Genomic DNA, 24155 nt, shown 5'->3' with positions numbered 1-24155 from the left:
ACACCCTTATTTTGCTCTCCCACACCCTGCTTCCCTTCCCTTCCCCTTTTCTGTTTCGAGGGACGTTTTCCCTTTAGGGAAGCACGCCGCATTTATGTTGGGCGGCTGCACGCTCATGTCCCAGTTTTTTGGTGTGAAGGGGGTCTTCTTTGGTTGCTGGCTTTGGGGGCAGTCTTGGGCAAAGTGTCCTGGCTTTTTACATATGAAGCAGATGATGTGTTGAAGCTGCTCTGGTGACATCTGTTGCCTCCTCACTCCTGGAGATACAGCTGTCACAGTCTCTGAGTCTGCCGGCACCACCCATGCTTCCCGTGCAGCAAACAGTTCTGCCTTCCTGGCACACGCTTCGATCATCTCTGCCAGGGTAGGTGGAGGGTTGAGAGGCAGTCCCAGGAGCACCCTGCAGCAGACATCATTGGCATTTCTCTGTGCCATCTCTTTCACTATCTCCACTTGTGTCTTGGGGTCCAGTACTTGTTTCTCAACCTGTGCACGGAGCCGGTCGACAAACTGCAAGAAACTTTCTGAAGGAGACTGTTTAATGTTAAGGAAACTACCCGTAGCTTCAACAGTTGGTAGCCGAATAAAAGCCTTATTTGCAGCTTCTGAGATCTTATCTAGAATGAATTTTGATAAGACTCGAGCCTGGTCCTCTGGCTTAGACCACTCGCCCTCGCTGCATAGATGTTCATAAGTAATGTTATTATTTTCTAAAATGTCCTCAATTACCTTATTTATTTCCCTTAAATCATGGAGGAGCTGCCACTTATCCTTCCCTGGCTTTTTTATCACAAAGACCGGGGAATTCCAAGGGCTAGTTGTCTCTTCAATATGTCCTTTAGCCAATTGTTCTTCAACAAGTCCTCGAGCACCTTCAACTTTTCCTTACTGAGTGGCCACTGATTTACCCAGACCGGATTATTATCCAGCCCCGTTAACTTGTGGGCAGGGCGCTCCACAGTGGCCGCTTCTAAAAATCCTGGGGTGTTTTAGGGATGACTAATTTGACCCCCCAGTGGGCCATGGTGTCTCTCCCCCCACAAGGGAGCTTTGTAATCAGTGACAAACAGATGGACACTGGCTAATTTTCCATCCGACCCCTCAATTTGTACTACACTTTTTGATATTTTTGCCAGTGTGACTCCTCCTACACCTTGGATTTACCAGCCACGGGTTGCAGTTCCCAATGTGACGGCCACAACCTTTCCAGTGTGATTGTCACATCTGCCCCCGTGTCAAGCAACCCTTCCACGTGGAGGTGGTCTGCTCCACACTTTAGGTTGCATCCCATAATAGGTTTGTCCTCGCCAACCACTTCTGCCCAGTGCACACCTGGTGCCTCGTTATCTTCTGAGACTTCTGCTGGAATTGGGATGGCCTGAGCAATGATTTGCCCCTTGGCCAAACAGAAGGGTGGCTGTGGACAGCACACCAGGAGAATGAGGTTAGGCATGTCCCCCTTGATAGTCATGGGAGCCACCTCAATCTCCATGGGTGCATGTGCAGTGTCCCCAGTAACAAAGTACTCACTATCGGATCTTGTGCGATCTTTTGTCAAGTCCTGTGAATCTCCTGGCAGGTCCACTCCAATGACCGTCCACTGGTAGACCTGAAAACGAAAGCTTTGGTGGTCACAAGCTTGAAACGCTTGTGAGGCCACCAGATTTTATTTTGTACACCCTTATTTTGCTCTCCCACACCCTGCTTCCCTTCCCTTCCCCTTTTCTGTTTCGAGGGACGTTTTCCCTTTAGGGAAGCACGCCGCATTTATGTTGGGCGGCTGCACGCTCATGTCCCAGTTTTTTGGTGTGAAGGGGGTCTTCTTTGGTTGCTGGCTTTGGGGGCAGTCTTGACTTTTACATAACTTGTGTTTTGTCTGATAGGAGAAGGGTTTGTAGTTTCTAGGGCCACTTTTACCACCAGTGTATTGGACAGGAGCTACCAAGGGAATAAGTTCTTCCCCCTGGTTTCGAACCCCAGGGTTCTCCCTTTCAGCCCCACTGCCGTAGGACCCAGCAGAGGGGTCACTCCCCGCTTGGGAGCCGGCAGGAGCACCACTTGCTCCCCCACCTTCACGGGAACTGGGAAGTGAACCCTGCCCTTCCCCAGCCCCACCCACCTGGGAACTGGGAAGGGATCCCCGTACCCCACCCTGTTGGGGAATGGGAGGGGCTTCACATTCCCTCACCATCTCCTTGGGGGGCGGGCAGGATACCCCTTTCCCCTGCACCTTCACTTTGGTAACTGAGAGGGGGATCACCCCCTCCCCCCACCTCACTCCTGTGGGAACCAGGCAGCGGCCCGCCCCACCCTCTTGGGACCTGGGCAAGGGGGCATGGGAAACAAGAAAAGGCAGGGGAGCGGGGCAACCGTGTAAACTGGCGGCGAGGTTGCAGGATGACATCATGGGGGGCAAGGACCTGAAGGGAGGGGGAGGAGTGTCTAAGGGAAGGAAGGGGTTGTGAGACCGGAAGGGGTTGGGGGAGGGGACAGGTGGGAGAAAGGGATTGAAAGGAGGGAAGAACAAGCTGAGGACTCAGCCACGTGGCCGCTGCCATTTTGGGGCTTGACCAAGCGGTCAGCAGTGTGTTGAATGGCTATTTTGGGAATAAGGGGGGTTAGTACGCGAATTTGGGGACACAGCAACTGGGTTAGAGGGGTGCAGGAAAGGCGTCCTGGCAGGCTGCGTACAGCTGCCAGAACTCGGGTGCTGAGATGGAGGTGGGAAGCCAGGGAAGCAGTGGCAGTGCCAGGTACCCTGTGAATACTGGGGAGCTTCACTCCTCTCTCTCAGTTCGGGGGCAGAGGGTTTGGGAGGAGGGGTAAGGGGAGCCATGGGAGGGGACATTTGCTCTGGCTGTCCTTTCAAATCCCTCTTAAGTATTTCTTTCCGAATTACAAGGAACAAGGGGAAAAATGGAGACACTGTCCCGTCTCCCTGTTCTGCTTTTGCTGTTAACAACGCTCCAATTTTGTCCCAGGCAGAGAGAGAGTTAACGTTCTGCTGGGTAAAGTGAGGGAAATGAAAGGATATCCATTGAACAAACCGTTTTAAAACTGATTTGGAAACTTTAACATTTCCACTACTTAGGGTATCTAAAACTAAGGTATAAATGTGCCTCTGTGTTGTAGAAAACTTTGCCCCCATTGTGATGTTATTTGTTTTCTACCACAACTTAAATCTGTCTTCTTTACACTGAAAAAACTGAAAACACTGTGTTCGCAGCCAATCCGAGAAAGAATCTGGGCAGCCTTGCCTCCCCTCCCTCTGAGGGGAAGGCGAAACTATTTGCGTGCTACCCGCGCGGTTTTTAAATTGGCGGGCAGCTGCTGCCGAGCTGCTCCAAGCCACGTGGGCGCTGCATGGGGTCGGCACCGCCTGAGCGCGTCCGCTTGCGGCAGAAGAACCTCCCGAGCCGCGGCTCCTGCTGCCGCCCGCGGTCCCGCCGCTCTGAACCTCGCCCGCACCGCCGCAAACTGCCGCACCGCGGCGAATCCCCCGCGCGCCACTCCGCGCTGCTCGGACCGCCGCACGCACTCAAAAAAAAAAACACCGGACGCACAAATCCGCACAGTCGGGACCGAACCTTTCTAGCACCGGGAGCACACCCAAAGCCTCTGGGGGCCACCCTGGGGTCCCACTAGCACTGGCGGGGAATAGTCGCCCCGGCCCGGGGACTGGTTGGCTGCTACTTTATAAAGAAGTCCTCGTCCAGGGCCCATCTGCCCAGGGCACGGCGAGTTGTTGATCCTACCCTACTGCTTCCTTGCTGACTAGAACGTGACGAAGGGAGCAGAGGTAGATGAGAGTCCCAAAAGCTAAAGTAATCCACATGAGTGAATTACCAGCTTCTTCGTGCTGTCTCAGACGTGGGAGGCAGACACGTGGGGCGCCACCTGAAGAAACGTGTTTCCTGGGCTGTCGGAGTCCACTCCGGCTAGCTATAGACCCTTGCCCACACGATACTTCATAGACAAAGGTAAAACATTAGAGAGGCGCTCTCCTCCACATGGAAAACGTTGTCCTTTATTCCAAGACACACATCAGGCGGACAAACCCATGGGAGAAAAGAGGGTTCCCTGGCAGCAGGGAGCTTTTATACCCCCCGGGATGGGGACAGAAGGAGAGGTCCACAGACAATGGGATACCATAGAGGAGTGGCTAGGGGAGGGGTAACCCAGGGGAGAGACCATCAGGTGGTACCGGGACAGGTGAGGGAAAGACCATGTGATGGGGAAACGGGGTAACAAACCACGTAATGTAACATAAGCTATTCTGTGCAATATAAAACTATTCTGTGCAAATTCCCAATCACCCAGTGCAAGAGAACAACTAAACTGGTGCACCACAATAAAGAAGAAAAGAGATTTTCAAGTTTAGAAACATGAAAAGACATTATCCTTCTGATTTGTCAATAAAATGTAACTTTTTTGGTATTAAGGGGGTACTGAAAGGGAGCAGAAAGAAACACCTAGAAAAGTAGCGTGGCAAGAAACCTTGTAAGGTGAATGAATGTATTCCTGGAAATCTGACGTGTTATAAATGAAAATTGCGAGTCAGCCAATCTTAATAAAAATATGAAAAATAAAATTTATTTCGCGACCGTAGTAACAGTCTGACAGCCGCCACCAAAAACTGACAGCATATCACTCCCGGGCAGTGATGCGGGTGAACGTGGGAACTGGCCTCGGTAGTACCAGATCCGCCCTGTACACATGAACGGCTTCAAAGACGCAGTTCTTATACAGTTTAATTTGCCCGCGGCTAGTAGTCCTTTGTTTCTTTCAAAGTCCTTCGTATTCAAGTTGGTTTCTTTTCTCTGTCTCGGTCTGCACAAAAACCCTGTCCAAGAGTAGAATAGTCGTCTTCCTGTGTTCCTGTAACCTGGCATTCAGGTCCGAGGTGCCAATGGTCCCCCAAGAGACATCATCCTGGTTTCCCGGACTTGGGCATTCAGAGTCAAGGGTCCCAAGATAGGTATCTTATCTGGCGCCATCCCTTGGGCGTAGGGTCGTTGGCCACTTCCCTTCTTTGCAGCTGCAGCTCTCTTCTGATGTAAATGTCTATCTGCCTTGGTTTCGTAGTGTGTCTCCAGGCTGGATTTTCTAACCTGAAGGGAATGAGAGGAATTCCACCCCCCTCCCCTCTTCTCTTCCCCGGTTTATTTTATTTATATCCATTTAATACACCATATATTCCCATGAATTACTACCCGTATTCCTAATATAGGTAACAGTTTTCTTTCCTCTCTGGTTTCAAATATCAAGACAGTAAAACATAGCACTCTAAGCTACTATTTGGAATTCTTTAATTTTCTGCTTGAGAGTGTAAGGGGTATTATATCAGTAGACTTTTGTCTTTGTTAAAATAATCAGTAAATTTATTAGTGATCCAATGAAGTGCAATAAAATATTGCCTGTCAGGGAGGAGAAAGATTGTAACAGTTTTGAAACCTGTAATTCAAACTACTCTCTTAAGTAGTTTTTTCTAAAGTGACTAAGTACATTGTATGAAGTAGAGAAACAATGACTGTTTGTTTTAAGAAATGTTGGGTATGAGGCAAAACCAAAAAATTAAAAAGAAAGAACTGTGATATCTAAACCTATCTTTTTTCTTTTTTTTTTTTTTTTTTTTTTTTTTTTTTTTTTTTTTCCCCCCCCGTCTTTGAGGGCACTATTTTTCTTAGCCTGAAAAGTGGAGTTTTGGTTTCAGGGTGGCTTCCTTACTAGTGCTTTCTTCCTCCATCAATTTCTTTAAATTTGTCTCTTTTCCCATATGGTTTTTAGATAATATCTTTTTTGCTTGTTTGTTGGTTTTGCCTTTTATTTTATAGCTATAGCTAAAATGTAATTCTTCCATGTCCCTTTGCAGCTAGTCTAGTTGTGCATGCTTATAGTCTTCAGGCACATCAGTTTTCTGTTTTCTTTTTGTCATCACTGCCATATATAAAAGCACACTGATGTGTATTTGGCTCAGAAGGGATTTTACAAGTGTCATGAAGTGTGGAAGTTGTCCTCTCTGTAGAGATTTGCACTTGTGTGAAGTGAATTCAGGATGCTGAAAGAAGACTATTGATGGCTTAAGTGGCAAAGGTACTCTAAAATGGGACAGAACTGGGTGCAAACAGGGAGAAGCATCGAAGCAAAGTTACCTTCTTAATAACTTAGGCTTCTTATTAACCTCTCCCCTTGTGTGTTGACAGCACATGCTGGTGCTTCAGTTTAAGAGAGTGAAATGTGGCCTTTAGTTTAGTAGACTTCCTGATCTCTCCTTACTTCAGGAAGAGAAATTTGAATTGCGTTATTCAATGTATTTGCTTTTTGCAGTGCAGGTCTGTACAGTTGCAGCCATCATTCTTTTGTTCCTTTTTACTGTGTTAACAACAGGCTGCTGACTACATCTGAAACAGTTGGTGTCAAATGTCAGAAAAGGCATTTTACATGTATGTGTATGCATGCACACACATTTAATAGAGACCTGCTGGAAGATTTAGACTGTGTACTTCAGATGTCTCTCCTGGTGTTTTTTCATGGTCTCATTAGGTAGTCAGTGTCCCATTAACTGGAAGACACTGGCTGTTGTGTGAGCACATTTCTATGCTACTGTGACTTCATCTTTTATGCCAAATGTTAGGTCTGAACAGAGTGAGCTGGCTGGTTTTGTTATGTATTAGGCAATATTATTCCACTCTGAGTGATGTATAAGCATTTGAGGGAAAGCTTGTAAATGTGTCCATATTTTTGGACACATTTTTATAGGTGAAAACTTGTACATCGGTTGTTTAGTCTTTTGGGACTTCTAAACTACACAGATGGAAGAAAGTGATAGTTGAGTGTTTGGAAAGACTATTAAGCTTATGAAAACAGCAGGTGTTATCATTGTAACTTGAATAAACTTGAATAACTAGCACTTTGACAAATATGCTTTTTACTTAAAATTCAGGATTTGTCAGTTTGGTTGAAAGTGCTTTTGCATTATGGTTAATGGTTAATGCTTTTATTGCATTCTCTAGGGTCTACCTCAGTGGTTCAGGCACAGCAAGGGATTCTTGCTAAGGTTTTTTGGGATGCTAAAGGAACTGTGTATAGGTAATATAGTAGTTTTTTTCTGACATAAATATTGAAAAGTTTTTGGAAAATGTAAACCAGTCCAGAGGTTATAATCAGTCAGCATATTTCATAACTAGACTGCTATCATTTTGATCCACTATTAAGGGCTGTAATAGGTACTGGAACTGAAATGCAGCTATTTGTGTGCATGCACATCTGCTGTCTCCCACATGAATGCAGTTCTGACATGGAACAGTTGTGCAGTTGTCATGTGGAGTGTGAAACCCATGATGGATGATGGTTGGGTTTGGTTTTTTTTCAGCTGAGCTTGCATAAATTCATGTTCATGTCCCAAACTCTCTTGACTAGTATTGGTAAAGTGCAGGCATCAATCCACTGTCAATTCTTATTTGTTTTTGAAGTACAGAAGTCTAGATTATTTTTGCCCTAGGTTTTCAAAACTGCCTCTACCTCACTGAGTTATAGTAGCTGAATCAGATGATGATATTAGTTGTCACTGATTTTTTTTTTTTTAACAGATCTTTTTCATTTTATTCTTAGTAGTGAGCCAAATGAACCTGTGCCAAAGTAGAACAGAACCAGTCTTAGAATCAGGCACAGTGTCTCACCAACTGTGTTGTTTTAAGCTGCTACTTCTCTTTTCCAGTGCATGTGAAATTATGTCTGTATTTGTTAGTTATGTGATTACTTTGTTAGGTATCAATCAAAACAAACAAGAAGCCCCATATCGTACTTATGAAAGAAATAGGGCTCATTTTGAGATGTTTAGGGCGTGTTTTAAATTTAGTACAGGTTGCAGTGATGTACTTGGGATGGAGGTTGTGTTCTACAGGTAATTGGAGAAAGTCAGTCTGAAATAGCTGATTTATAAACAAGATGTGCAAGGAAATTTTTTCCAAGACAGGTCAGTGACATCCTTGCAAATGATGCACCATTTATAGAAGTCAGTTTAGGACTAACGGGGACTATTAGCTTGTGCTTGATGCTGGTGAAATGCAATGGTGCTGATTCTAGGGCGGGTGCAGATCTGCAGCAGTAACACAGTTCGAGATCTACAGTAATTTCTCTCCAAAAGTGAGACAGCAGTGTGAAGAGGGCTCTGGTGTAGCATCTGAAGTGTGTGCATTTTCTAGATTTTCTCCCTTTTTCTTCCTGGTACATTGTTTTAACTCTGTATAATGGAACTTTGTACCTTTTTCATTTTACTCCTGTTTGGCCAAACCTCTGAAAATATTCTGTGGGATTTAGTACTTAGATCTTCAAAATAATGAGAAACATTACTTCAGCAACAGGATTCATAATGAAGAAGAGAGTTTTCTGTGGAATTTTTGTGCCCAATATGATGATTTTATTTGGTGTTTATTGGACATGAATATTAATATCTCTTTACTGAGTAAACCAAACATTTGGTTGAAAATTGTTAGAAGGAACTGTGAGGCTTTTTTCAAATAAAGTGTAAAAAACTTTCAGGATTATTATTATTATTATTATTATTATTATTATTGCTATCTGTTATTGTTACCCTGCTGTGTTAGAAAATCCTATAAAACCTGCTTCCTGGCATATAATTGGACTGTGCTAGTTTCTAAGAGTTATCTTCGTCTGGGATTTGATTTTTTTTTCCTTCATGAGTCTCTTAGGCATTTGGATCAATTTCACTTGTAGAATTTTGAAGCTTGTGCTGTACTATATAGTGTGCATACACATTGTTTCAGCCACTTTTTGATTTATCTGAGTGACTTTTTATTGGGTAAGAGTTCTTGCATTATAAAAGGGAGAGAGTATATTTAGAAATTAGGCAATATTGCACACAAAAGAAACGTTATGGTACTAGATTAAATATTTGTTCAGTTGAAGCATTGTGATGTAATTTCATGTGTTGATAATTAAAACTGAATCAATTTAATTGTCAGTAAAATTAAATTTGGTGTGGGATGGGTAGTCCTGATCATAGGGATTGTAGTTGGCATTCTTTTTGTTTATTTATTGGGTTACTTTTTTTTGTTGGTTTCGTCTGGGTTTTTTGTTTCCTTTTGTTTTAGCAACCGCCATACATTGGTGTGCTATCTTTTGAACTCTGAAATTTTAATCCTGAGTATGCTTTTTCCTCCAAACAATAAGCAAAATAGATTTCCATTAAACTTTAATCAAGAAAATACTTGTAAATCTGATCAATATACTTATTATTCTTGGTATGGTAAAATAGATTAAAACCCCTACATTTAGTTTATTTTATAACATTGTGTCATGGATTGACACTGGCACAGTGCCAGTGCCCCCATGAGAGGTGTATTCCCCAAAATGGTTACTGTGAGATGTGACCCGGGAACAGACTATGTGGTTGCTTTGATATTTTTTTTCCTTTTTTCTGTTAGTGTCTGCATTTATAGCTTAGGCCCATTTGTGGGTTATGTTTGCTTGTCAATAGCTGTAACAAATGTAGGGTACTTGGACTTTTTGGGAGTGGGGGAGGTTGTTTATTTTGGTTCTTTTTGAAGTTGTACAATTAGATTTCAAAAAAGGAAAGTTATCTTTCGGTTGACTACATTGCAGCCTTTAGTACTCCATTTTTTTTCTTTAGTGTTCCTTTTTTTCTCAGTTAACTTATATTAATTATATTTATGGAAGTGAAAATTCAGATGTTCCTACAATTAAAAACAGTGTTGTTTAGATTTCTCTTGTCCTGTGTAATTTTAATTTCATTTTGTTGAATTCTGACTATGTAGTCAATTGAATTTTTCTCAAGTACTGTGTATGCTAAAGGTGTTTGTCAAGTTGCGTACGTTAAGTTTTTTTTAAGAAGAAAAATATCTCTTAAGTAGTGAGGAGAGCAGAACATTTCTTGCCTTGTATAAGTATTGTATTTTGCAGTTCTTTGAGAGGAGAAACTACATATAAGAGTTTTAATGTTTTCTTACAGGAAAGTGTACAATCTTGATTGATTAACTGTAGAATTTTATTTTTTTAATGCATGGTCTTTCCTATTTCATAGAGTTCCATTTATTCTATGAGCATGGTGATAATAGTTGATTTAAAGAATGTAATTTGTCAAAAAAGTAGATGTGCTGAGAAAGCAGCTAGACTTAATTTTACCTGGGTAAATCTTTACTTTTTTGAAACAGGAGATCAGCAAAATCTCGAAGTAGAAGTCCATATTCATCAAGGCACTCCAGGTCTCGTAGCAGACACAGATTGTCTAGATCCAGAAGTCGTCATTCAAGTATTTCTCCTAGTACATTGACTCTGAAGAGTAGCCTGGCTGCTGAGCTGAACAAAAACAAAAAAGCAAGAGCTGCTGAGGCAGCCAAAGCTAGTGCAAAAGCTTCCAATACTTCAACACCTACTAAGGGAAACACTGATACTGCTGTAAGCGCACCTCAAGTGAACAATGTTAAGGATCTGAAGAAAATCAAAACTGAGCATACACCTTCTCCTACCAGCGGTGCAAATCTGAAAAATGACAAGGCAAAAGCAAAGGTCTCGCTTCCTGAAACAAAAGCAGAAAATAATTTAATTGCAGACAAAGTTACCAAACAGAAGCCTGCAGTAGTAAAAGAGAATAAATTGACTGTTGTGAAGCAGCAACCGGTCCCTGTAAAAGAGAAAAGCAAACCAAGTACACCCAGTGTAGTAGCCAAGGAGAAGGATCGAATTGTTGCACTACCGACCTCCACGCTACCACCCTTGCCTTTGCCTCCCACGCTGCCTGAAGATAAAGAAACTGATAGGTGAGTTGTGACAGATTTGCTTTTGGGATTGTTTGTTCCTTTTTATAATGGTTGTTGTTATTTCCTTTGGAAAATAAATACAAAACTATATGCCAGGTGGGGCTAATGCATTATTTAATTTGTTCTTGCTCTTCAGCTGTTTGACTGGTGACTTAGTGAACTGGAGGAATTTGATCTTAAAAATAATTTTAGTTCTTGAAAAAAGAAGAGTTTGGTCTAAGAAGAATCTTTCTATAAAAAGTCTACTAAAGAAATGTTTTAAAAATTGCTGATAATAATAGCTTTGGGATGAATGAAAGGATGTATTCAAGGATTCAAGATTTCAAGTTTGGTGTGAACATAAATATACTTCTGGGGAAAAGTTGAATTCAGTAGCAATATGGGAAAATTATTTAGCTGGAGTTTGAAGAAAATATTCTCTTCTCTTTGAAAGGCAGTTGTTTTATAGCTGGGCGTTATTTAGTGTCATTTTGAGTATGTATAGTGGAAGTGAGGTTCATGGTTTGTCATTTGTATTAATTTTGAAGTGTAAAAATTGGTCTGTAGTGAAGAATTTAATTTGTGTCCAAGTGTCATATGAATTTAGATTATGTTAATTCTGTTCGTAGTTCTAACAGAGAATCTCTGCTGTGATTTGTGGTTTTGTGTTGTTTTTTTGTTTTTTTTGTTTTTTTTTTTTTTTTTTTTTTTTTTTTTTTTTTTTTTTTTTTTTTTTTTTTTTTTTTTTTTTTTTTTTTTTTTTTTTTTTTTTTTTTTTTTTTTTTTTTGTTTTTTTTTTGGGGGGTTTTGCTGAAGGTGCTACATGCCTCTCATAAGTATGTAAGAAATCACTTCACAAGTAAGCCAGAAATTTTTAGCTAGGGGTGAAAATGTTTCTCTTGTGTTTGCTAGTAATTTAAGTTTGTATTAAACATTAAGGGTGCATAGAAGCCTTGGGAAATGAATGCAACCTAACTTAGTATTAGACAGTTGTATATTATTTTTCAGTTGTAAGAAAGAAATAGTTTCTTGCCCTTCAGCATTGAACTCTAGCAAATGTAATAGTGGTGTAGCGAATGTATGATTGCATTTACATTTGTGACAAAGCCATCCTCTCCAGGTAAACGAGAATCCTGATACTGTGAGCAAGATTTACTGTTTTAACTAAAAACTAGTCTATGTAGTTTGACTAAATATGGCTGGCATTGCAGTATTAATTGCAACAACGTGAAATGAGATTTCATATTGAAGCTGGATGATTGCTTCTGATATTATTATTACTGTTATATTTCAATGGATCATCTGTTTTAAATTAGGTAAACTGTGGAGTTAAGCTACAATTAAGCAGTGGTTCTTTCAGCACTGGGCTCATTCTTCTTTCAAAACGAAAAGCCTACTGCTCTGCATTAGAAAGATTAATGACAAGTAATGGAATATCTTTTATGCTTTGCATAGTTTTGCCTATAGGGTGTTATAAACTTTGGATCAGAAATTATAAGTCATGATAAAGCTCAAGTCATCACAGGAAGAAGATCAATGTTTTTAATGATGGGGGGGGGAAAGTATTTAAATTGGGCTCTGAGTTACTGTGGAGAAATTGTGTCAAAAAAGAAAGTTTGAGCTCAGTGCTATGCGGAACTGTCTGGTTCCTTCAGTAAGAATCTCATAAACCCACAAATAAGTGACGAAAGGGAACATCAGTGTTGCTACCCCACAGTACCCTTTAGCCTTTCAGGTTAGCTGAAAGGGAAAATTGCCCTGGTCATCAATGATATGTGATTTAGTAAACCTGAAAAAAAAAGCTGCTCTTGGCTGCCTCTGTTTTCATGTGCTGCTTTTAAAATCTCTGTCAGAACCTTTCATATGTTAGGCTTTCACCCATATTGAAAAATTTGGGGAAAAATTATGAGTGAAATACTAATATAAACTTAAAAATAAGAGGTTTTATTGTCATGACAGTTACATGCACTGCACTAAGGTGGTTTATTCTTTATAGCGTGTTAGCAATTATATTTGTGATGAGGGCAGTCTATGCTTCCTTGTGATGCTTCTTTAAAATGGGGCAGTGGCAGTTTAGGAAGTGGTAAAAGACATAAAAGTGTTCAGTTTTCACAGAGAAGCATAGACGTATGCAAAACTCTGGAATGCTGTATTTAAATGTATAAGGGTACAAGAAAAATAAGAAAAAATGTATGCATTCTGTATTATGTGAGTTGGCAGTATGTTTCCATTTACAGAAATTCCTGCTTTATCTATGAAGCTAAGCAGGTAAGAAGTTTTAGAAAAACTCACAAAGATGAATAGTGCCATTTGGCAAATGCAGCTAACTTGGAAAATGTCCCCTCAAAGCATGACTTAAGTTTTATTGATATGGTGATGGAAGTTAAAAGAGTGAATACTGTGTGAGTGGCCTGTAGGAGGGAAACAATTACGTAATTATATAAAGTTTAGAGATGGTCATGGCTTTAAAATTACTGGATATGCAGTAGCTGAACAAATCTAGCTAAACTAAAGAAGTTCTTGTAAAATTGAGCCATGTACTTAAGAAAAAAAATCCTGCAGCAGTTATGATTCCCCATTAGAATGGTAAGAACTTTTCTAAGATCATTGTGTAATTGTTAAAAGATGCTGTACATGTGTTTGGGGATTTTTCTCAAGACAGAGATGAACAGAATCTGTTATATAATTATGGTTGGTTAAAAATCAGTCAGATATCAGTAACCCATGTCAGAAAATCATTGTCATTTTTATATCTGATTTTTTTCCCACTTGATATGCATGCTGATCACTAGAAATATGTTGAACCTGGGAGTGTTTCAGCAGATGTATGCAATTAGAATTTGTAAATGATGTGATGTGGACAACCTCGTAATGCCCAGCAGTGTTAATGTAATCAAGAAGCTCATTAGCTGTGATGACCAATTTTAGAGAGAACTGAGTTAATCAGGTCTTGTCTCTTACATGAGAAGTCAGAGTACAGATATTACCACTATACTTTTGATGCCTGGCAGCACCTGAGCTATAAATATTTGTAGTAGTCTAGGCCATAAGCTTGGAAAGAAACTTACGTGGCAGAAGAAGTCTGGCCTGGTAAGGTTTCTTGTGTCATCTTACCTCAGGTTTCACCAGAAAGGTCTGCTTTCACCGTTCTGTAGAATTGTGGTTGTTAACTGCATCTTACAAAGAGCTATTTGTGAGTCATTTATCCAAGTCCTCCAGATTTTAAAAGCAGAGATTTCCAGTGTTGGTGCATTGACAGTCTACAATATATTTTTTTTAAAAAATAATTCTAATAAGTTTTGCTTTTATGTTAATATTATACTGTGTTCAACTTACTAGCAAAATTATGTTTTTTTAGCAGTTTGAGAGAAAATCTTTCAGTGAAGTCAGTTAAAGAAACAGAGAAGAAACTTCGCCATCTACTTGCAGACTTGCCACTTCCACCTGAGTTGCCTGGAGGAGCTGAGGTACCCAAAAGCCCTGAAGAAAAGAAACCAGCAGTTCAGTTACATAGCAAGAGAAGACCAAAGTATGTTTATTAAACTTTTTTAAAAGCTTATCAAGCAAGTAGAAATAATAATAGTTTCTTTAAAATATGTTCTTGTCAAAAGAGTTCTGCTTTCTGACATTTTTAATATTAATGTGGCTTGACTCAAACTACATGGTTTATTGCCACTTAATGATAATAACACTAATAATATTAGTTAACTAATAATGTCTCAAATAGTGTTGAGGGTGTCTTCAAAGTTAAGACAATGTCTAGATATACTAGCTGTATTCTTAAAAGTATTTGTTGCTTTCTAGAATATGTGGACCACGACATGGTGAAACGAAAGAAAAAGAAATAGACTGGGGAAAGCGCTGTGTGGATAAATTTGATATCATTGGTATTATTGGTGAAGGCACTTATGGGCAAGTTTACAAAGCCAGAGATAAAGATACAGGTAAGTTCAAAAAAGGTAAATTTAATCCTGCAATTTTAAATAAACAGGATGGTTTTGGTTTTTGTTTTATATTGAGTAAAATTTGTGGTATTCTGCCCTCTTATGTTTGGAAGTTTTTTAGTTGTTGGTGTGTTCAGTTTTAAGTTTAGCATTTGTCTAAATTAGAAATTACTGTTTGCTGCATTGGAAAGCCATTTCTCTGTAAAGCTGTGGCTGAATGAAGCTGAGTAGTCCTAAATTCTAATTCTTATTTTTTGAGTTTTGATGGTCTGTATAAAGTTGAACTAGTAAAGAACAGAGGCTAAATATCCTGGGGAAACTAAGTGTCACCGTAGGCAGGTTGGCAAACTGTCATGAAGTTTGTAAAGGGATGTAACTGTGAAAGAAGCTATGCATAAAACTTGCTCATGGTTGTTTGTACTCCAGTAGTCACTAGTTCATAGTAGAAAAATAATCTGCTTCTCTGCAACACAGCTGTGAAGAGTTGCATATGGGGTATTCTTGCAATATAACTGACTTTACAATAGTGATATTATTTTTTAATTTCATGTTAAAATATTGCTGAAATGAGCGAGCAGTCTTCAGTAGGATACATAATATTGTCACTACGTCTAAATAGATTATCCAAATTCCTTATATATGCTGTATGCCATGTGATTGTTTTGTGATTAGTTAGTGGACCTTTCCATGATTGCTTCCCCTTCTGGCTTATTTGTGCATGCTTTGAATGCTGGATCATTTTCTACTTCAGAAGTAACTGAATCTCATAGGAGCACATACCAGCCTCGGTTCTTTCTTTCTGATCACCAGAAGAACAAGCAGTGTGATTATAATTCCTTCTTTTTTTCTTTACCTGTCCTTGTCTCAGTCTGAAAACTTTAGTTCTAGTTGAACTCTCACAGATTTTTGCCTCTACCTTGAGAGCCTTTGCAAATCATTGTTAGGATCTCCTGAGATACTCTTCTTTGCAAATTTGCGTTTTAATCCTGTCATAACCGTATTGCCTTTTTGGCAAACTTCAGGTTATTTGTGCCTCACAGTCATCTCTTAACCTCCCCTTCCATAGAAGTTGTTGCTTTCTGCATTGAAGGCATCTCTACAGATACACAAGCAAATCTGTTAGCTTTGAATTCAAATCCTGTGTGGAGGGTGGCATTATGGCCTTTAAGATACCCTAGAAGATGCTGTGCAATGGGCTTTCAGAGAAAGTGGATGTGGTGTCATGCTGGAATATGATCTGTTGTGAGTGTGTCGGGTAAGTCAGTGTAGGTTAAGTACTTTTTAGAGCTAACGAAGATACCTGGGCTGTCAGTAAACTTCCCAGACACAGCAACAAACTTTCAAGAACAAAACTATTGAACTAGAACATATGGTCTGTACACATCCTCCATCATGAGCAGATCATGCTCCTGCCATTTTGTAGACTCTAGTTTGATCCAGCCCACCCTGCAGTAAAATAGTAAGGGAAAATCTCCTCACTGTAAAAATGTCAGTGCCACTTGTGCTTGTAGAAGGTATACTGATGAATTTGAGGACTCTTTAGTCATCTGCCTCATGTCTTGAGCTGCATAGTATTTCTGGCTAGATACATGCATTCTGACCAGTGGTAATGTAGTATTAAGAAATCCAGAGCAGTCACAGGCCTCTGTCTCTAAAGCTGCTGCTGATAATCACTCTTTACTGGTAGACATGGTGTGGAATATTGGCATATGTGAGTGAGTTGTGCAGGAGGAAGGAGGATAGCCCTCATAGTGTATGTAACTGAAAATTCTCATTTGTAATTTTGCTTCTGTGTGTGATGCTGATTTCTGTTCAGCACAGTGCTTGGTGCAGGCATCAGGGTTTTGAAAAACAAACATGCAAATCAGTACTAAATCCCATGGTTTAATCTTAATGGCTTTTATTTAAATTTTCTCTTAGGGGAAATGGTAGCACTGAAGAAAGTACGACTGGATAATGAAAAGGAAGGGTTTCCAATTACAGCTATTCGAGAGATTAAGATTCTTCGACAGCTTAATCATCAAAGCATTATCAACATGAAGGAAATAGTGACAGATAAAGAAGATGCTTTAGACTTCAAGAAGGACAAAGGTATGTATGCTAACAGGAGTTGCTCTTTCTGGACCTGTTCTTTAATGTGATAGACTGCTATGCTGGATTTGAAGTTACACTTCATTAAAAAATATATTTGCAAATTGTGATGCCTGATGAGGGATTTTAATTTTAATTTAAATACTATAGGAAGTTGTTTATTTAACTTGGCTATGCATTTTGCTTATAGAAACATTTTATGCCAATATTTTGTGGGATAAAAAATGTATTGCTTGATTGTGGTTTTGCTGTAGAGGAACAGATGTTTGACTCCTTGACACCCATGGATTAGGGAGGCCAGCAATAATAGGAAGCTCTTAATTGTGAGCTTTTCTTAACCTTTTATCTTTTTAGTACTTTCTCACACCATTTAGAGTATAGTAGGCTGAATGTTGAAGAGATGTTTTTCATTTTAGGCCTTGGTTTTATATTAATTGCTCTTTAGTTACTTTTTTGATGATTAGGCACATGTGTTTTGTGGGCTAGAAGAAGAGTAAATTAGAAGTATGAAAAGCAAGACTTGTACAGTGGTAGTGTTTTTCCCCAAAGAGAAGGCATGCAGACTTCTACTCTTGGTTCCTTCAGTTTTAAGACTGTCTTGTTTGAATTGCTTCAACCTCCTTAGTCTAGAGATTCAAGCAAACAGAGTGAAAATCCTGCAGTGTTGTTGCTTGGTACGTCTGATACTGGAGTGGTATTTTGCCCCTGGAGGCATTTCATTTTAGATCTGTTACAAACCTATCATTTTGGAGGTATTTTAGTGTCCTGTGGTCAATTTGTTGCATAGTGTGGAATGTGGTACCTGTCCTTCCCTGCTCTCTCTCCCTGAGTCTCTATACTGCGCTGAGTCTCACTACTGCCCAGCAGTAGTGCAGATGGAAAATGCTGTGTGTACTGCATGGCCAGCTGAAGCACCAGATGATATGATCATTCAGAAGGTGGATATGAAGCAGGAATTTGTTTGGTTTTTTTCCTAGCACCTTTGGAGAGTATAATACCTTGAAGCATACACAGCACTGACATGCTTAAAAGTGGGAAGTATCTAGCAAGGGTTTCTCGAGAGTTGTGCAGGTTCAGTGGTCAGGCCTCACTCAAAATCCTGACAGTCTGCAAGTTTAGTCTTTGTATGTGAGTCTTGCACTAAGTTTTAATTAGGTGTAACCTACTTGGCTAATGAGACCACACTGAGTCTTGACTTAATACATGAGTCATTAATGAATTTTCTTTCTGTTTAGTGTCGTGTTTAGAATTGAATAGTAAATTTCAAATGGGGTTTTTTTGTCCAAGTCTGTGTTTATGCTTTTGATATTACTTCTGATTTAATTTCTTGTTCTTTTTTAACAGTTTATTAAAACAAGTACATTTTCTGAAATTTACAGGGGCAGGGGTTTCTCTGGAGAAGAATTCTGTTCTATTCTGCTAGAATAGAATTAATTTCTGATAGTTCTGATAGTTTCTTGAAAACATCAGCAGAATAATGAGACTGCTGTTACAAGTTCTCTGTGGAAAAATGGAAGTTGTGGTTTTTTTCAGGCATTGTATTCTGTATTTCTCTAATGAGTAGCTCATTGTGAGATAGAGATCTATAGCTGAGTTGTGGCCAAATTGTCGTCTGCGCAGGGAATGAATGCAAGCGGGAAGAAGTTTGGTCCTTTTCAGCGTAAAGTGTTGCAAATACAAAAGTAGGCTGCTTAACAAGAAACCATTAGAAAAGCAGTAGTGGTATCTTACAACAGGCAGCGGTTACAGTAAAAGTAGGGTGTTTTGCCTGTATGGTGAGCATGCTTATGCTTAATGTATGTTACATGTTTACCATAGCTTTGAAATATGACTTGGAAAACCTTGCTGATATCCCCCTTAGAAGAGTAGGGAATAAGAACATATTTTCTATCACATGTTTTTCTAGTTATTATGAGTGAAGTTAATTTTGTTTCTCAGGCTGTGTATCATATCCTGACATCTGCTTTTTCACTTAAGGCAGTGTGGTGTTTTTTTTTGTTGGATCTCACTAGTTTAATATACAGTACATTCAGTTTTCTGATAATAATGTAAGTGTTGGGCCTCCTTTACAGTACTTGATTTAAGGATGCTTTTTAAGATAGTAATATTGGACTGCAAGCCAGCAATAGCTTGGCTTGTACAATTTCGTCCTGATATTTTTAGCTGCATCACGTGCTTTTAAATGACACACTCAAAAGTCTGGAAGAGAGGATTACTCATGCCCTGTATTAAAGTCTGTCTCAATATTTTCAACAAAGAAAACTTCATCAAGTTTTATCTTGGCCAGCTTGGACTATAAATTTAAAGACACGAACAGCTTTGATAGACAGTTTTGAGTTTATTCTTTCTCTACTAACTGTTAGCAAAAGAAGTGTAACGCATTGGAGCCGTGTGTTACAAATTTTCTAAGTGCATTTCCCTCCATCAGTGGAAGTCAGCACCTTAGGCAGCATAATTGTTTGTATAGATTGGGTATATACAAAGCAGAGTGGGTGATACATGGGTCTGTCTGCTGAGGATCAGAAGCTGTTCACTTTGCAGTCTTCATTATACATGAGATGTGCTTGATGATAAAGTTGAAGAATGGCATTACTGATTGCTAACTAGTAATGTAACATCTTGATTCTCAGGCACAATCCTAATAGATAAAACATATCTTTTGTCATCTGTGCAGGGAATGAATGCAAGCAGGAAGAAGTTTGGTCCTTTTCAGAGTGAAGTGTTGTTCACCACACTCCTTGTGGGTGTGGCCACAAGGAGTATTCATTTTATATGTTTCTTGTTTAGGCTTTTCTCACCTGTCACTCAGAAAGAGATGGGTGAACACCCAAACTTAATGATGGGAGCTTGTGACTCTGAGGTTGTATTCAGTCTTTTGTGTGTTGAGCCACCTTATCAGTTATAAAAGGAATTATTGAGAAAATGCTTTCTCAATTTGAGCTGTTGTCAGTTTTGGTATTTTTTTTTGTGCGTGTATAATTTATATGACTTTGGTGTATATTTTTTTGCTTTGGGCACTTGAGATGCTTCTTCAGTTCTCAGTTGCCTCTAACAGCTGGGAGATGTTTTCAAGTGCTCAACAGTCTAGCTATGGGATTGACATGATCTCTTTTTACTAAACAAATGGAAAATGCCTGACTTAGCTTTTGCTACAGCTGCTGTGAATGTAAACACAGTAAGTGTACTGCCTGACATCCCCTGCTCCTTTTGACTGGGATAGGTGTTTTTGCTAACCTGAGGGAGGATGTAAAACTTGGCATGGAGACCAATAATAAAAGATCTGGTTGACTTTGCAGCTTAAGGGATTTTTTCTGTTTTGCTGGGGTTTTTTTTCTGTTTTTTTTTTTTTTTTTTTTTTTTTTTTTTTTTTTTTTTTTTTTTGTGTGTGTGTGAATTGCCTGTTTATGTATGTGTGTTTATATAATTAATTTTAAGATCTAAGTTTACTTTAAATTTTGAATTGATTTGCAGTACAAATCAGTAAACTTTTTAGGCATGAAATTGGTATTTATATTGACAGTATTGTAGTACAGGCAGACACTGACTCTGCAGTACGTTGTAATATGACCGACAGGTTACTTTCTCACAGCCATCAAGAAGTACTTATTCCAAAATCTTGTGGTTTGGAAGGAGTCTGTGACAGCAGTCATGTAGTCAATTGTACATGGTAGCTGGTTTTGTTTGTGTTTCCTAGGAAGTTGAGTAAAAGCAGAGGTGTGAATTTCAGAAACCTCTAGTGCTCTACAGCTTGCCTTGCTGCTCCCAAAATAGCTGATAGAAATTTACCCCAAATACTTTTCGTGCTAGAGCTAAGTTATCAGGAATAGTGTGACTGCTTGAGTGGTGCTTCCTATTTGTGTGTGCGGTACTGGGCTTTGGTCTGGAATAAGTGCAGACCTAATTGTGTGGCTTTTCAACTTGTTCCATGTCAAAATGAGAAAAATCTCTAATTATTAATCAAAGATTTTTGTCTGCTTTAAGTTTTTGGTTTTAGTTTAGTTTTTTGGGGTTTTGTCCTTATTTTCCTGTATTATGTGATAAAACAAGGAGAGTATTTACTCCCAGGGCTTCTGTATGTTCTTGGCTTGTGTTCCTGTTTCAGAACATATGTGGAGTTCCTGCAAGAGGAAAGTGCAGTTGGACTTGAAAGGGGAGAATAACACTGTCATTAAATAGAAACTTACTATTGGGTGAAAATGTAAAAAAGTAGCATAGAGCGATGTTTTCTTAAGTCTTAAGGGATTAATTCAGCAGCTATGGCTATATTTGTTGTTCTGGCAATCAGAAAATAGATTAATAAAACCTAAGTCAAACAAAAAGACGATTGTCTATTGAAGGACCTTTAAGGAATTTAAGTGTAAGGACCTTTAAGGAATTTAATTGTAAGGAACTTTAAGGAATTGGTGGGCAATTTCTTCTTTAGTTTTCAGGTTGTAGTTGATAAAATCCTGCATAAAACTCTTGGAATGGTATCATGAGTTCTGGAAGAGAAATGCTAAGGAAATAAAATACTAAATGTAATCTAATTATATTTTATCAATCAACAGTAAGAATAATCTATGTATTGCATAGAAGATGCTGGAGGAAGCTGAGTAGCAGAATTGAAATCTGATGGACTTTCATTTTGAAAACTGAGTACAGAACAAATGTTGAAAACACGTTTCACAACTCAGCATTGTATGTACTATGCACTGAACTAGGCAGGGATACTAGAGTTTCTTTAAAGCATTTCTGTATTTCAATATACTATTGTAATGCATTTATACTAGAATTGGATTGAAATTTGCATGTAATAAGGCCTTTCTGGTCTCCTGGGTCATCAGATTTCTATCTAATTAGATATTTTGAGAAACACTGAACACCTTTCCTCTGAATTACATTTGGAAAATACTTGTTTAAAAGCCATCATCTGTGGAGGCTTTTGGCTCATTCTCCCCTGCACCACCACCCTCCCCTCCCAGTCTGAAGCACTTGTATCTTTGGGAACAAATGGTGTCCTGTTTTGTTGGATCTATGTGATTTGAAGACACTCCAAAGAAATCCAGAGCCTGTGTCACAAAAACACAAAACATGTTTTGTTAGTATTTTTTGGCCTCTCAGAAAATCCCCTGTTTATTGCACATTGTTAGTGCCATGTTTTGTTGAGTTAGCTCTCTTTTGTGCAAACCTTTACTGCATTATACCTGAGCTTATTAGGTGTTAAGAAACTGCTTCTGTTAGAGCTCCATGAACTGAAACATATTAGGGAGAGGAGGAGATGGTAATCTTTTAATTAGTCTAAATTGATATATCACTTGCTGAACCCCATCCATCTTAACTGACAAAATAGTCAGAAAGGTATATTTTTCTAAGAGCAGTCAGGAGTAAGGTGAGGATTATTTCCATCCACGTGAATCTTCTTTATTTATTCTGTACCTCCTTAATAGATTCAGCTGCACTCTCTTATCCCAGATTCAGAAATAGGCAGTGTTCCTACTGTTCAGCTGTTCCAGCTGCTGCTCTGTCAACATGTAGTGACATTAGGATTTCTGATTATCTCAGTAGATGAAGGAGAGTAGATGAACTTCATGGTGTTAGTGAAAGAAATGGGCCGCCTAGGACACAACCCTTCTGTTAGTGCTTTGTTGCTGCATGTGGAAATGGAGTAGGCTTTCTCCCACCCCACAGGTGGGAAGTGCAGTTCTTTAATACGACAGCAGTAACATGAGGAGCTTTAAAGTCAAGTAAGTAATTCTGAGTTCATTTGAATTGCATGCATTTTACTGTGAGAGTGCTTTAGGTGTTTTTATGGCACTGCTTCCCAAAATGAGAACTGGGCAAAGCTGGCATCAAGCAAAACATAATTTTGAAATGTAACAAGTTACAAAATGTTTTGCCCTCATAAAAGAAGTAACTTATTTTTTCTGCTATGTTTTCCTTTTTTGAGAAATGGATATTTGTGTGGCATTTATTTTGATAGAACTAAAGTATTCTGTGAACTTGAACTCAGACTAAGCTCTAGTAAGCACACTACCGCCTGTGCATAGTTCATTTGTGATATCTTCCATGACTGTTTCCTTCTTCCTGAATGACTAGCTGCATTCCCTTTTATGGAGGATCAAATGCCCCAGTGTGATGAAAAGCGATGAAAATTTGAAATTATCGGGTGGAATAACATAAGGATTTTGTTGGCAAAAACTGCAGATCTCTGTCAGAAAAGGGCACCATGTTTGTCTAGGAATAAATTAACACAAGTTCCACTTCAGTTTGCTTGATAGCTTGAGTAATACTGAAAATCAGGCTTGAATGATAAGATTGCCAGGGTTAATAGACTAATTTTCATATTTTCTCATACTAAATGAAGATATTACCAGTTCTTATTTTTAAAACAAATTTTAATAATGTGTAGTTAGGAAATAGGCAATAATGCACGAGTATAATGAATCTGTACATTTGCTCTTGATCTTATAAGGAAGTAATGTGTAGTATTTATCCTGTTCTAGTGTATGTTTTCTAATAAGAGTTGCAGAGAATGTAAATAATCAGGTGTCACCTCTCAGGTACTGCTCAACTTTGTTTATGAATCTTCTCTATTGTTGTTAGCTGTCCTTCTTGCATGGGGGTACCAATTCTGATTGCTGGTTATAGTGCATAAATAGCAGTGAAAAAATCCTGTGAGTTAGTGCCAGAGCAGGAAATTGCTCAAGGCATGGATCCTGCTTTGCATGTAAACAAGGTCTCTGTTCAGCTGTTCTCACTAAACAGTTCTACAGTCAGTCTTTCTCCTTGTCATATACACACATGCAGTCAGCTGCCATGACAGAGTTAACTTTCTCTTGTACTCCAGAGCAAGAAGGTACCAAGATTCACTGGTGTTCATTCAGTTTTGTTGAGCCGACATCCTTTGAAGGACATAATCTAGGTTTTTCTTACACTGCAGCACTAATATCAGGTGTTTTGTTTTGAGGCATTTAAAAATATGTCATGTTTCATACTTCAGTCATTGTTGAAGTAGATCTAACAGTAGATTGCCAGCTATCTAATTTGAAAATACCGAGATTAGGAGCCTCTGTGCTTTTCCATGTTAAAGTGGTGAACTGGATTGCTGAACTCAGTTATGCAAATAGTAACACAGCAGACTTTTTATACTTTTATAGACTTTAATACTTCCCTCTCTCCTTCTGAAGTGATGAGTGGTATTGTGTTGTATCTGATTGATTCACCTCCTGTTTCACCCCCACTGTACACAACAGCAGGGGTATTTTATAATGAGTATTTTGCTTTCTCTGTATAATACGCAGCAGGACAAAAAGACCTAAGTCGGAAACAACGAGGTACGCAATGGCCTGTGCTTTAGCTGATG

At 39.3% G+C, this 24155-nt stretch overlaps 1 protein-coding gene across 8 annotated transcripts in view; it reads left to right on the top strand.

The window, feature by feature from the left end:
* The window catches only part of CDK13 (cyclin dependent kinase 13), a 54578-nt gene that overhangs the window by 8130 nt on the left and 22293 nt on the right, over positions 1 to 24155 (top strand). For 6 of the 8 annotated variants that reach the window (XM_041466688.1, XM_041466684.1, XM_041466689.1 and 3 more), the window contains exons 2-5: positions 10194 to 10799; positions 14137 to 14307; positions 14583 to 14722; positions 16643 to 16813. In XM_041466688.1, coding sequence (XP_041322622.1) covers positions 10194 to 10799; positions 14137 to 14307; positions 14583 to 14722; positions 16643 to 16813 — 1088 coding nt within the window. The remainder of the gene's footprint in view (positions 1 to 10193; positions 10800 to 14136; positions 14308 to 14582; positions 14723 to 16642; positions 16814 to 24155) is intronic. The other 2 variants (XM_041466687.1, XM_041466683.1) reach the window with 1 other exon arrangement.

This window comes from Pyrgilauda ruficollis, unplaced genomic scaffold (assembly GCF_017590135.1).
Source record: "Pyrgilauda ruficollis isolate IOZ18807 unplaced genomic scaffold, ASM1759013v1 scaffold2, whole genome shotgun sequence".
Classification (NCBI taxonomy): domain Eukaryota; kingdom Metazoa; phylum Chordata; class Aves; order Passeriformes; family Passeridae; genus Pyrgilauda; species Pyrgilauda ruficollis.
The sequence above is the reverse complement of the archived record's forward strand: the minus strand, read 5'-3'. Positions and strand labels throughout refer to the sequence as shown.